The 13,879-nt window shown below is 41.4% G+C and overlaps 2 protein-coding genes across 2 annotated transcripts; both read left to right on the top strand.

The window, feature by feature from the left end:
• Positions 1-4,269: 4,269 nt before the first annotated feature.
• LOC115676099 (serine carboxypeptidase-like 20) lies at positions 4,270-9,171 on the top strand. The gene is made up of 14 exons (XM_030598970.2): positions 4,270-4,589; positions 4,775-4,920; positions 5,378-5,454; positions 5,602-5,724; positions 5,808-5,910; positions 5,982-6,019; positions 6,113-6,214; positions 6,519-6,599; positions 6,697-6,939; positions 7,373-7,438; positions 7,525-7,646; positions 8,512-8,625; positions 8,729-8,774; positions 8,873-9,171. The coding sequence occupies exons 1-14, from the start codon at positions 4,441-4,443 to the stop codon at positions 8,954-8,956; spliced, it is 1,494 nt and encodes a 497-aa protein (XP_030454830.1). The 5' UTR covers positions 4,270-4,440; the 3' UTR covers positions 8,957-9,171.
• A 412-nt stretch (positions 9,172-9,583) lies between these two features.
• Positions 9,584-13,873, top strand: LOC115676167 (poly(A)-specific ribonuclease PARN-like). The gene is made up of 8 exons (XM_030599050.2): positions 9,584-10,057; positions 10,533-10,663; positions 11,223-11,411; positions 11,502-11,614; positions 11,742-11,858; positions 11,937-12,051; positions 12,153-12,365; positions 12,753-13,873. The coding sequence occupies exons 1-8, from the start codon at positions 9,741-9,743 to the stop codon at positions 13,394-13,396; spliced, it is 1,839 nt and encodes a 612-aa protein (XP_030454910.1). The 5' UTR covers positions 9,584-9,740; the 3' UTR covers positions 13,397-13,873.
• The last annotated feature ends 6 nt before the right edge of the window (positions 13,874-13,879 follow it).

Raw genomic sequence — 13,879 nt, 5'->3', positions numbered from 1 at the left:
TTCAACTCAAGTTTGTTGATAGATTGAAAAGAATTGTCGTGCTTTTATATGGGGATACACGAGCGACAAGCGTCGAATTCACCTCCTGAATTGGGAGCCCATCTGCAAGCCTAGAAATGTGGTGGTCTTGATTTTAGATCTCTTGAACTGACTAATTAAAAATTTATGATGAAGCTAGCATGAGGCCTCAAAACTCAACCCGATAATCACTGGGCACTAGTTATCACTGCTAAGTATTAGTCACAAAAAAGTAATTTCCTTGCTAAACTTGATGACTCGATCTCGTGGAAGGCGGTTCTAAATGTATGGCCAGTCTCACAGGAAGAAGCTTTATGGAGTTTGGAAAATGGTGAACATGTTAGGTTTTGGGCAGATAGATGGATTCCGGGTATAGAGCAGCTCTATAATATTGTTAGTATCTAACTAACTCCTTCCGAGATGGACAGAAAAGTTTGCGATTATGTGTTGAATGGAAATTTGAATATTTGGATATTCCGGAGAATTACACCATAAGATATAATCTTTCGCATTAAAGCTGTCAAATCTCCTTTAACTTCTGATGGGGGAAAATACTCGTTTGTGGGAGGGCAGTGGAAGTGGGTCTTTTTCTATTAAGTCAGCGTGCGAGGCAAGCATTGGGGGCAGACAATCGACAATTTGATAGTATATGGTCCACTATTTGGAAGTGGAAAGGATGCAACGTATTAGAACTTGTCTCCGGCTAGCCGCTCAAAAGCAACAATTGACTAATAAATTCATCTTGCTTGATGTGTGAGTCTCATGTGGAAACAACTTTACATGTCCTAATGGATTGTTCAATCGTTCGTAGGTTATAGCTTGAGTTTGTCCCACAACAATATTTGTGAGAATTCTTCTCCATGAATTTGTAGCAATGGTTGAATTCAAATCTCATTGTTAAAGGGTGATTGAATTTTCAGCATGATTGGAGCATAATTTTTGGAGTAGGTGCGTGTCTTTTTTTGGCAATGGAGAAACAAGTTACTTTTTCAAGACAACTTTGTTTCTCTTTGAATTCGGCACAAGTAATTCGGTCATACACAAAGTAAATTATTAGAACTTCGTCTGTGAATAACTCAATGTTAAGTGGATTCTGCACTTCTCCAATCTTCGAGTGAATTAAACTGAATACTGATGGGCCTAAAAAAACAACCCAAGTCGGTGCAGGGGATTTGTTTAGAAACGAAGGGAGTGACCAGCTTGATAGTTTTGCCGATTCATACGAATACGTTCATTGACACAAGCAGAGCTTTCTGTGATTGGGACTCAACTTTGCAAACCAACTTTATTTTCATAAGACCATCATCGAGATCGACTTTAAAACCATCACCAACTTGTTCGCCCAGAGCTTATGATTGAGAAGAATAGCGCCGCCTCTTCCTCCGCCGCAACCGCATCAACCACCGCACCCACATCGTCCTCTACTCCGACTTCCCTGCCCCCTCCTCCTCCGCCTCCCGCGGCCTTGACCCCTCCGTCCTCGTGTCCCTCTCCGTCTTCACCTTCTCATCCAACTCCGCCCCCGGGACCATCGGCGGCAGTGGCGAGGCGCCAGCGGAGTGCGCCGTGTGATCCGTGTAAATGTTGGGGGACTAATGATAAAGATATAATCCAATTAATTAATTAGGGAAAAAACGGGGATTAGTGCCGAATTTATTATAAAAAATACTCGGCGATACACAGTTGCTATGAGGTTCACAGTTCACATCGTGTAGAAAACATCTCTTAGTAATTTTGTTTACATATAGGGGGCATCGATTCCAACTTCTTGATTAATTCAAAGAAAGTTATCGTACTTAATGCAAACCGATCTCGAAACAAATCATTGAAAACCTCATACACGTACTTGATCATTCTCTTAACTTCGATGTGTCGCTTTGATCCAATGCACAATCGACGCAGATTGCATTTGCAAGAAAGCTTCTTCTTGGCCAACCACTCATATGAACTTTCTTCACTTGCCATATGAAATCTTGGCCTTGTGGCCACGCAACAGTAGGATACAAATAAGGTCATCTTACGAATATAGAAGAAAAACTAATGCGAGATTAAGCTGTCTAGCGTACGGCGATCTATCAGGATCTGCGTTTCTTAGATGAGAGGGCGATTTGATTCGTTCATCGGGGCGTATATTTTTGTCGAGAGCTTCGACTCGGGGAGCACCATTTTTGCCCTTCCTTTCTGGGTATGACAAGGTAAGAAAAGAAAGGTAGTTAAAAGTAGTTGCATTGCTGAGTGAGTCTAAGCTGTGTTTACCTTCTGATTTAAGCTGAGAAGATTAAGGAACATATGTTTGGTGCTGAGTGACTAAACGCACACTCTCTTCGATCAACACACGCCAGCTTCGGTTTCCTGACGATCTTGGGGTATAATTCTAAAAAGACTTGCGGCGAAGCATGGGTGACGTGCCGTCCATCCTTCACTTTTATACTTCAAAATTTGGTAATTTCTAATTATAGGTCAACGCGATAATTAAAACCAAAAGACCCATCGAGATACGACGTTGCAGGCCAACATCGAATTGATTTGAATTAACTCATGCCGTAAGTTATACCATGCATATTGCATGTTCCCAGCACAATATGAGTCTCCAATACGTCATTCCAAACGTGTAGTGTATATAAAAAAAACGAAACAATAGACTGCCATCGAATAATCTTAGAAACTAATTGTTAGATCCTTTTCAATTCAATGATGAATCGTGAGATCAGCGGTAATAATTAGAGGGGCTTCAGTACATATATGAATATGGGGAAAAATATAAAAAAAATTCATAAACTTATTACACTTATGCCAATTCGGTCCCAAACCTTCAATCCTAAACCTTTTGACAACTTACCAATTTAGTCATAAACTTTTCAATCGTGTCAGTTTAGTTTTAAACCTTGTGATAATTTGTCAATTTAGTTTAAAACTTTTTAACGATTTGCCAATTTAGTTCTTTTGGTCAATTTTGACTAAAAATCGTTGACGTGGCAGTCTAGTTAACGCCGACCGTCCTATGTGGAATGGCCGGCGGCCGATGTTGACGTGACCAATTTTTGCAACTTTTTTTTAAAATTTTTTTTCTTCCTTCCTTCCTCTAGCTAGTCACCAGGCCTGACCGACCAAAGGCAAGGGCCTACGAGGTCGAGCCTCGCCAGGGGCAGGTGAGGTCGACCTCGCCGACCATTGCGGAGACCTATATGATATTTAAGGATGCGTTTATTTCACCGAAAATATCATGATAAAGGAGATTATTTTCCATGAAAATCTTTTTCAAGGAAAATTGTTAATTTTCATTTATTTAGTAGTTTAGGGAAATAATTTCCTTCTTTTCAGAAGGGAAAGTCGTTTTCCCCCGACCTAAACTTATTGTTGTCAGTTTATGGAAAACGTTTTCTGTAGGTTAATTAGCTTTCCATCATCAAAACACCGAAAAGACAATTTTTTGTTTCCGAAAACAGTTTTTTTTCGAACTTTATTTCGTGGAAAATGAATGATTTAAAAAATATTTTTCAAAAAATAATTGTTTATACCACTAAAGATAATTAATCAATGGAGAATATTTTCATTATCGACAATAACTTATGTCTAAACATCTTCACGGAGAGATCAAAAAAGAAGCTTTTTGCCGACGATGAAAATACTTTTCGTTAGTTCATATTTATAAGTAATACAAGTAATTATTTGTAGAACAATATTTTCTAAATAATTCATTTTTCACCGTACAGGACATATCGTGCAACTTTTTCAAGATATTTCTCTCTCAAAAGAAACCGATCATGCACGCTCGGGTCATCACAGCTCACGCCGATCCCAAACAGAAAAAAGAATTTGACGCCTCGTCATGATTGGCAAGCCAACAAAATGCGCACAGACACTCAACACGCTCTGAAATTTCTTTATAACTTTTTTGGGTGGGGGGGGGTGGAATCGATCCCTCTCTTTGGCTCCTAGCAATTCACTCCTCTTCAAGATTCCTCGCGCCCAATTCGGACTTGACCCCTGGAATCCCGGAAACCCGAGATTTAACACGGCCACACAAATTTGTAATAATTACCTGATAAAGAAATTTTTACAGGACTTCCATTCTGGTCCAATGGAAATCAAGAAAGTCCACGTAGGATCATTCCAAAGGACGTGGTTCTTTTTCTTCGGACCTCTCAGCCATTATGGAAAGTGCATAAATCCTGACAAGGGATCTGTCAGGTTGTGTCGGTTTTGATGGACGGGCCAAGAACATTACAGCGTTTTTTTTTTACCTTGTCTTCCCCCCATCTTTGCTTACAAGCGACGCCACTCCAGATCAAGATATAAATGGGGTCTCCTTTCTTGACTAGGCATCTGTCCGTATAAATGGTCTTGATTCATAGGAATCCATCGCTACTCCTGTCTTGCGGATATTGAAGATCGACCCGTCACGGAGGCCGAGGACAGGGCATGTCCATGGCAAGGAGCGGTCTTGTCTTGCACGGTGCGCTGGTCATCTTGTGTTCTTGTTTCGTGTTGACCCGGGGTGCTCCTGAAAGCGCTCTGATTACTCAGCTTCCCGGATTCGATGGCTCTTTCCCTTCCAAACACTATTCTGGGTACGCCTCTTAATTCTGGTTTACGCTCGAAGGTCACTGCTTTACGTCATTTACTGACGCCTGTATGTCGTTGACTATTGATATCGGGGTGGAAGATAAGCTCTGTATTCGTTGGTTCTGGTGTTTGGTACTCTTGTATTGGGTCTACTCATAATTGTTGTCTCGTGTTCGGGTTTTGGATGAAGGTACGTGACGATTGATCCGGACCACGGGAAGCGCTTGTTCTACTACTTTGTGACATCGGAAGGGGACCCTTCGAAGGATCCGGTGGTTCTGTGGCTAAATGGAGGACCAGGATGTTCGAGCTTTGATGGTTTCGTGTATGAGCATGGTACAGACTTTATGTTATCCACACTCATGTTGAATCATTTTGTTAAGATTTAACTTTTCATATCGCCAACAACCGTAGTGGAATCATGGTCTGCCCAGGGATTCTAGACCATGAACTTCACTGGAATTTGGTTATTGTTTTGGTAAGTTCATAGGTTGCTGATGGGAATATAGTCATCTTACTGGTGTGAGAGATGATGATCATCGGATTACCCTTTGTCTCTTCACTTTTCTACTCGTCTTTTGCACATCTTATAGTAATAGACAGTTTCAATTTTGTGTTCACTGCATGAACGCAGCACGCAAGCTTTATTTTTAACACGAAGGTGTCTGAAGCGACATCTTGAAAGAAAGATTCCCTGAGATTGTAGTTACATGAAATTGTCAGCTTAAGGTCAATTTAGAATGTAAGACTTCATTTTGTTAACACTTCAACTGGACCGCATGATGTTCTGCAGGATCTTTCAATTTTGAAGCTGCAAAGACACAGAAAAGCCTACCGCAACTGCATTTGAATCCCTACAGCTGGTCCAAGGTTGAAACCTAATCGTAGATTTGTTAAAAGGATTTTCGATAATACAGAAAAAAAATATGAAGCAGCTGAACATTAGATGATGTTCCTCTTGTCAACTGTGAATGACATGCTTCAATAAGATTGCCTCCTCTGATTTTGACATCATAGGTCTCCAACATTATTTACTTGGATTCTCCTGCCGGTGTTGGATTTTCGTATTCCAAAAATTCGAGCGATTACCAAACTGGCGACATAAAGACTGCTCTCGATTCTCATACATTTCTCCTCAAGGTACAAAATTTAAAGTTATCGTAAGTATGATTTTCTCTCTCTCTCATCAATTTGTCTTGACAACATGTTGAATTGTGAGTCAGTGGTTTGAGCTCTACCCGGAGTTCCTTCCCAACCCATTCTTCATAGCTGGAGAGTCATATGCAGGGGTCTACGTGCCAACTCTTGCGTTTGAAGTAGCGAACGGTACGCATGCTTGCATTGTTACTACCTGATTTAGGATCAACTTTTAATTGCAAATATAAATCCTTTGGCAGGTATTGATGCTGGAGTGAAGCCCGTTCTCAACCTCAAGGTACATTCTCTAGGCAATCAGATTGTCAAATTTGATCAAATGCTTCTAATATAATTGAGTTTTTTTGGTCAAGTAATATGATTGAGTTGACAGGGTTATATTGTTGGTAATGGAGTCACTGATGAGGAATTTGATGGCAACGCTCTTGTTCCCTTTGCGCATGGGATGGGCCTGATATCAGATGACCTGTTTGAGGTAGAGTAGAGCCTCTTCTTGCTGCTGCTTTAGGCATAAATATCGAGCCTTTTCTTGTGAAGCTTTTTGTTGATAGCCCTTCTAATGCCTCAGTATTTGCTTACTCATTCTTCTTCCTAGTGCTTGTGCTGTTGTTTCCTTGTTCACATGATTGTCGGTTTGGAGAGCTATAGGCTAATTTTGTCCCCTGGAGACTACTGACCGACCAACTTACTGTTCTAATTGGGCTGGACAAGAACTGCTTAATGCATCTGTCATGTGATTAAATTAATCGAGCAGCAAAACTGATATCGTTATCTTGCAGGAGGTTAACAGGGAATGCAAAGGGAATTACTATAACTCGTCCAGTTCAACTTGTCACAGCAAACTCTCAAAAGTTGACCAGGTGCGTGTGACAACTGTCCCTTTATCACATACTAACGAGGATACTGGTTGATTGTGATTAAATTTCTCCTAACACTCAAGAGTTTGATTGATCCCAGGATGTAGATGGTTTAAACATATATGACATCCTAGAACCATGCTACCATGGGCCATCAACGTGGGCGATTACGGCTATTAATTATAGGTTACCTTCTAGCTTTAGGCAATTGGGAGAGACTGAGCGGCCTCTTCCTGTGAGAAAGAGGATGTTTGGCCGTGCCTGGCCTCTTAGAGCTCCTGTGAGGGATGGACGTGTTCCAACATGGCCGGAGCTTCTCAATAGCAACTCTGTTCCATGTACTGTAAGTCCCCCCACACTGCATCTCTTTATCGTTGACTCTTTTGTCCACTTTCATGAACCCTAAGTTTGCCTTGCCTAAATGCCCTTACTTAAGAACTATTTCTCCATAAAACTCTATTGCCTCGTGCCGTTGTTGTTACCTTATTGCAATTGATTTCATTACATCAATCTGCGTCCATGCACATTGCTTGCGTTGTATTCTTGATCTATATGCTGTACTACTTTCAGTATATTAGCATGTTACTATTCATTAGTTCTTTCAGTGATTTGTCCCTTCATGTACAGTTGATTGTTGTTCCATTAATCGGTTTATGTGTTGCCTCGCCTAGGGGTTCTTGTGATCTTTTTGTTTCCTCCTTGCCTTCTCCCCAGTATCTATATCTCATTTCACTTGTTAACCAGTTGAGAGTTCTGAACTACATATGCATTTCCAGGATGATGAAGTTGCGACCACGTGGCTGAATGATAAAGATGTCAGGAAAGCAATACATGCGGAAGAGGTGTGCTTTTGCAAACATCATTAATTACTCGCAACTTTCCGTTTCTTCTTGATTTATTTCTTATATGGTCCTTGAACTACGAACAGCAAAGCGTGGCAGGCGCTTGGGAGTTATGCACAGGCAGAATCTCGTTTTATCATGATGCTGGAAGCATGATTAAGTACCACAAAAACCTCACTACTAGGGGGTATCGAGCACTCATATTCAGGTAGAAAGCCAACTCAATGCAATTTAGTGTCAGCTCTTTGTTAGCTTATTAAAAGATGGATGCCTACAAGCTTTTGTGTTAAAATGGTTGCCTTGCGAAAACTCGTCATACTTATTGCTGTCAGATAGTGGAAATATGGTTGAAATATATCAAAGCAAGAGAGAGATAAATTACTCTGGCAAGATGACTTAACTCGACCTTTTTATGCTGTTAATATTAATATATCCCTCCCTATCAACTTTTGGAGTCGTCACTCCTCCTTGTACTTGTGTCATGCTTTTGTACACCCAAATGATATGCTGATGTCTAAAGATGTAAATGCTAGGTCTGAGCCAAAGCAACTATGGGAAATTCACACACCGATAGTAAGGCATAGTAGGAAAAATCTCAACGTCAAATTCAAAGATTGATGGTTGATTCGTTGGCTTGTGACGGAGGAACATAAAGAGCAATTCTACTATATTATGTGCCTTTCTTGCAATTAAATTCATCCATGTGAAATGCACTAACAGCACTGTTCAGGAGATTATCAGTGTCCCTGGTGTACACTGAATTTTGAGATATTAGAAGGAAACTATTATGGTTCTGTAACCTCCATATGAACGCTCTTTGTTGATTTTTACGATTACTGAGACACTAAGTACCTGTGGGAATAATAAGAAAACTATTCTAAACTGCTTTTAGACTTATTTCTTTATACTTGTGAATCCGTCTATGATTCCTTGTCCTGTTTCCTCCTCTACACTATGGAGATATTTTGACATTTACCTGCAGATGTATCAGTGAACTTTTGGCCAATTTGATCTTATTCACATGAAGTGGTATTTGCGACTGATGGTATTTGCGACTGTTTTGCTTGTGGCAGTGGTGATCATGATATGTGCGTTCCCTACACTGGTAGCCAAGCATGGACAAGGTCTTTGGGGTACAAAATCGTGGACGAGTGGCGGCCTTGGACTTCCAATGAACAAGTTGCCGGGTATTTCGGCCCTACACAGACTGAAGAATTTACTTCCTTGTTAGATTTTTGAGCCATTATTGTGAACTCGGGGTTTCGATATGAGTACTTAATTTGGCTGCAGGTACCTTCAAGGATATGAAAACAACCTCACCTTCTTAACCATCAAGGTCTGCAAGAAATGTGCTTTGCATATGCATTCTCCCGTGGTATGTTGCTGTAACGATATTCGACTTACTAGTATTTCTTCTGGTTTTCATTGGTGCAGGGAGCTGGACACACGGTCCCGGAATACAAACCTCAAGAGGCACTGGATTTCTACGGCCGTTTTCTGACAGGAAAGCGGATATGATAGTAAAATAGCGTGCTTTTCAATGCCCGTAATTGCAGAATGGAGTGTAGGGGGAGAGATTCAGAGAAATCGTTTTTCCATCTTGTGCTCTTTCTCCTTCCACTCGATATGAAATTTCAAGGACTTTGATAATCCAATAGAACATGAATTGTTATAGAGGTACAACAAACGTGCATTTTCAATTCTTGACATCAAAATGCTTGGCTATTGTTCCCCGTGAAGCGCACTGATCTTCTGATCACGAAACTGTCGACTGGACACGAAAAACAACCGGTCTCGAATGGATTGATGCCCGCCACTCTGCTCGCATTGTTCTAGTAATACATTTAGGGAGCTAAATATGAAGATTCGTTAGAAATGGAGGGAAACAGTTGAATTGGCAAGAGTGATCAAATTTTTTTTCTTTCTCTTCCTCTGTATCTCTCTCCCGTAAATCTTTAACGGGAAAGGAAACGGCATATGCAAATCCTTATTGCAGTCACAAGCACCCATCTCACCGATCGGTACATGAGCACGTTTAATAGTCGTAAAGAACTTGAATAAATCCTATAACCATCCTCAGAACCCGTAGGTTCCGGGTTTCATACCCAGTGTCGGTTTCAGCTTCCAAAAATTCGAGCACCGATTTCGACAGGTAAGTTTCAGGTGAAACCTGGATGGACCCTAACACCACTCACTCCTGTACAAGTCTGAGCCCATTTGCTGAGCCCAAAACCGCCGTGCGACACACTCGCGATCGGTATAAAAGGCCAGTCCATTAAGATCCGGCAGCTCTCGAAGCAAAATGTCGGGGGTCTTTCTCAGGCGCCTCTGCACGAACACCTCCGGCGCAAGCGCGCGAAAATGGAGCGTCGCCCAGGTCTTCAAGTCCAACTTTGCCGACTCCCTCGAAGGGTTGAGGGCCCACGTCTCCGGCTCCGACTACGTCGCCGTGTGGCTGCGGCGGACCGGCTCGCCCTCCGCCGCGTGGCACCGCGTCTCCCGCCTCGACACCTTGGAGGCCGCCTACTCCAAGGCCAAGCACGCCGCCGAGAAGTTCCAGGTCCTGCAGTTCGCAGTCTGCCCGTTCGAGGTCAGGGCATCCAAGGTCGTCGCGCACCCGTGAGTTTCCCGTTTCATCGCCGCGCTTGTGTTTCTCTACTTTGAGAAGTGGAGTGTTTGTGATGTCGTCTCTTCGACGTCATATGATTGAACGAATGAATCGCAGCGCAGGAATTGTCGGAACTCTATGGGGTCTTAATAGTTTTTGAAGTTGCTATCAGCTTGGTGTGTTAGAATGGGGCTAGGAAATTGTCTTCTCCTTCATTGGTTCTGTAATAAGAGAGCTTGATAAGTTAGCCTCCAGAGATTGTGCTTATGTTTCTTTTTGATCTCTGCTGCTTTTAGTAGCATTGGTCGATGCGATTACTCGGGGAAAAGTGTTCCTGCTGTTTGAATTTGTGCCTCGAGCACTTTGAAAAATTAAATGTTGTAATGTGGGATGGAATTGTTCCCTGAAGTGCAATCTACGGGTGCACAACTATCTTAATGGCAAAGAGGAAGTTTTTGATTATTTGCATCTGTTGGTTTGATGCAGATATAACTTTCACTTGTTTCCTAGAGATGAGCTGGATATTAAGAGGCCGTCTTACAGCTTTACATGTCAGTCGTCGCATTTGGCTTCCATGGTCGACGAAGGTTTTGACTTCAATGCCTGCATTTATGACGGTGAGCCTGGTCCTTATCAGGGGATTACTGCCTCGAAACTCTTGAGATTTGTATTGCAAACCATATTTTCACTTCGTTTAGTCAATACTGTGTCATCAAAAGGAGACCTTTCTCTACTATTTACTGTATAGATAGGATTTCGTTTTAGAATGGCTGTCCTATTGAGATAATCCTTCATCCTCAATTAACGCCCTGAGACTCTGTTGCTTGTCTTTTTTACCCTTTGATAACCGGGATTCACTCAAACTTGTCATTCTCTAGAAGTTTTTTCATTGCTACAGTGGTCACTTTTGGAAATTGACATGATGCTCCTTAGTGGTCAGATTTTTATGGATAATTCACATTCTGATCCTTCAGGGACAAGGTCAACCCACATAGGAGGGTTCGGTTTTGTGTGTCTGCATCACTTTCCCTTTATCAATGACTAGTAATTCTTTTAGGTTGTGCAAGAAGTGTATCACTGCAGACCATCATTGAGGAAAGGAAAAATCTTTGACAACCTTTCTGATAACAAGTGAGCAACATTGGATGAATAGAAGATTGATGCTTTATGTTACAGGCATCTCATACTTATCCAGAGAGCAAGAAGATCTTGCTAAAGTTTGGAAGGGGATTCCAGTACGTGGTAAATATCTGGAGAAATCCTCTTCGAGCCCTTCTGTAGCAGATGCAGTTTTTCTTGAGAGGATCAGATCTCGCATTAAGCAATGGAAAAATTCATTTGAGGATTCAAGCACAAGGAACGATGGTAAACATATTTTGGCTGTGGATTCATTCGGTTTCTGATGTTACCTTCTTGTTTTTTCGTGGTCAATTAATTTCTATTGATCATGCACAGAACCTCTTATAAAATCAATGAGGAAACTTATCTTAGGGAGTGAAGAGTATGGATCAAGACCATCCATTACTATAGATGTTTGTAGCCAACGTCAAGTGCAGCTTGCACTTGAGGTACTTTTCTCTGAGATTACTTAATTTACTTGGCTGAAATGAGTTGGCTCTCTCGGTAACTGTTCAGTTTTTTCAGTTCTATATCTTTGAGTACTACTGATTCTCTTGATCTCTTGACATACTGGAGGTTTTGGCGCAATTCTCTGAAGATCTTGTTCCTTTAATTATTCCAGCAAAGGGTGCTGGAGCCTGGGCGGTTCGTGTCTTATTAACAAGTTCAAAAGAGGACAAGAATCTTCTAGAGGTAGGTCCGTGAGGTCAACAGATTACACCTTTGTGTGGCTAGGCATTCTCATCTAAATGATCTTTCTGTGGCTTACAGCAAGAGCTTCAAAATCTTGAACAAGAACAAACAAAGGCATTTCGAGGTTTCCGAGAGGTGATCGAATTGATTTCTGCTGCTCAGAAACCTATTGTTTCCCACAATACTCTTAATGGTGTAACTCCATACGATGCCATTTCAATCTCTAAAGTTTTCATTATATTACTATTGTCTATCATTTCTTCTTATTTGTAGACTTTATTCTATCCTAAACAGATTTTACATCTATCTATCCAATGTTCCTCGCTCCACTGCCTTCAAATGTGGATGAGTTCATTTGCTCCTTACTCTCAGTTTTCCCCCAAGTATTTGATCTCAATCATCTGATGAAGGAAATTGCTCCTCTGGGGAAGACAACCAATATACCCACGGCACTTTCCTTCTTAAACAATCGGTTTTTTGCACCCGTTGATGTGGAAGTTTCACCAGGTTAGTTGGTTGATGCATTATTGCTTGTGAGCATGCACGTAAGACATTTATTTCTGGACATTTTCCGCTTTTACTGGAGGCACCTATTTCAGGGGGTTGTCTTGTGGAAAGGTATTACTGTCTGACTGCAATTTCAGGAAACTATCCTTACCTGAAAGGTGCCTAATTGCAACATTTAACATAGCCCCTCTTGTGTGAGCATTTGTCCTATAGCAATATGGATAGAGACATGACATTGGAGTATCTGATTGGGGAAGACTTAGGAATCACACTGGTTAATGTACATAGATATATATCTTACTGAAGAACCTATTGAAGTTAAAAACGTTCCTTGTTACTTGAATTTTATTTATCCTGACCTCTGCTTTCCATATTTGGCTTCATCAGTTGCTGGAAGTGAAGGCAAGATTCATGGGCTTAACGTTGTAAGGATATGTCAGTTGTTCGCGAAGCTGTGTTCCATACTGAGATCTGCTCCCGAGAGCAGCCAATCTGATAGTAGTCATCAGGCTGGGACCCTGGAACGGTTTGCCAACATCTACAGACCATGGCCTTCTGCAGATCCACTTGATGAGTCTATCAGCATTTGGAGAAATGATACTAGAAGAGTAAACTGCAAGGATGTTGTTTTTCTCTGGGGATTTAAAAAAGGGATGTCCACTAAAATGCTGAAGAGCCGGCTCCAGGGGTCACACAAAGTCTTTTCCGAAAATTTCGATGTTCGCTTGGTAGATAAGACCTGTGCTATTGTCATATTCTGGCAACCGGGTTTATCTGAAACTCTTTTGAGCATAATGAACAGTGGTGACATTTCTGGACCATTGTGGGACTTGGTGTCGGAAGGCTTAAAAGCTGCAGGATATGAGACATACATGAAATTATGTAGGCTGGGCTTATTTGAGGCAGATTTAGCTGATGCCTTTGACTACAACTTTGTGAATCACGATGACTATTCTGAAGATCATTCTATGAGAAAGAATTATGAAATACATTCCAGTAGCGAGTCCATGATTTACTTGGAAGACTTGTGATAGTTATCTACTTCGCATATAGTATTCCGCAAGATGTCTCATCCTAGGAATTGCACCCAAGACTGTTGTTCCTTCAGGCCATGACACAATGTTCTGGCAACCTCTTGTATCTAAAAGTTGGACGTGATGTTTTATACTCTGAATTAATAGATGGTTATTCCGCCAGACAAAGGTTCTGCACATGAGGTTCACGAGATCATGTGCCAGCGCTACGAGAGGCTGATTTTGCTGCTCCTGAAAAACTATCATGCCCCGGCATTTCAAGTGGGCCACTCAATATTAAGGTGTGACTAGTTCGGTATCAACTGCTTCCTTGCAACATCATTCGAAGACCTTTCTGTTTTATCGGAAACTCTCAATTAATGGCCATTTTCTTGGAGATCCTACTTTCTGAGCAGCTGGCGTGGCTTAATTTCACTCGGGGTTCTAACTTCTAGCTGATGTAATAATATATGATTAATGCATCTATTTGTGTCCCCTCTT

This window comes from Syzygium oleosum, unplaced genomic scaffold, assembly GCF_021117445.2.
Source record: "Syzygium oleosum isolate NSW1041296 unplaced genomic scaffold, Sole_v2.1 Sole_v2.01, whole genome shotgun sequence".
Classification (NCBI taxonomy): Eukaryota; Viridiplantae; Streptophyta; class Magnoliopsida; order Myrtales; family Myrtaceae; genus Syzygium; species Syzygium oleosum.
Note: the sequence above shows the minus strand (reverse complement) of the source record. Positions and strands in the feature narration are given on the sequence as shown.

Excerpts from the sequence above, each read along its gene's own strand:
- LOC115676099 (XM_030598970.2), top strand. The coding sequence starts at position 4,441 with ATGTCCATGGCAAGGAGCGGTCTTGTCTTGCACGGTGCGCTGGTCATC. Across the intron at positions 7,647-8,511 it reads TATCGAGCACTCATATTCAG|TGGTGATCATGATATGTGCG; the intron begins GTAGAAAGCCAA and ends TGCTTGTGGCAG. Across the intron at positions 8,626-8,728 it reads TCCAATGAACAAGTTGCCGG|GTACCTTCAAGGATATGAAA; the intron begins GTATTTCGGCCC and ends ATTTGGCTGCAG.
- LOC115676167 (XM_030599050.2), top strand. The coding sequence starts at position 9,741 with ATGTCGGGGGTCTTTCTCAGGCGCCTCTGCACGAACACCTCCGGCGCA. Across the intron at positions 10,058-10,532 it reads TCCAAGGTCGTCGCGCACCC|ATATAACTTTCACTTGTTTC; the intron begins GTGAGTTTCCCG and ends GGTTTGATGCAG. Across the intron at positions 10,664-11,222 it reads CAATGCCTGCATTTATGACG|GCATCTCATACTTATCCAGA; the intron begins GTGAGCCTGGTC and ends TTTATGTTACAG.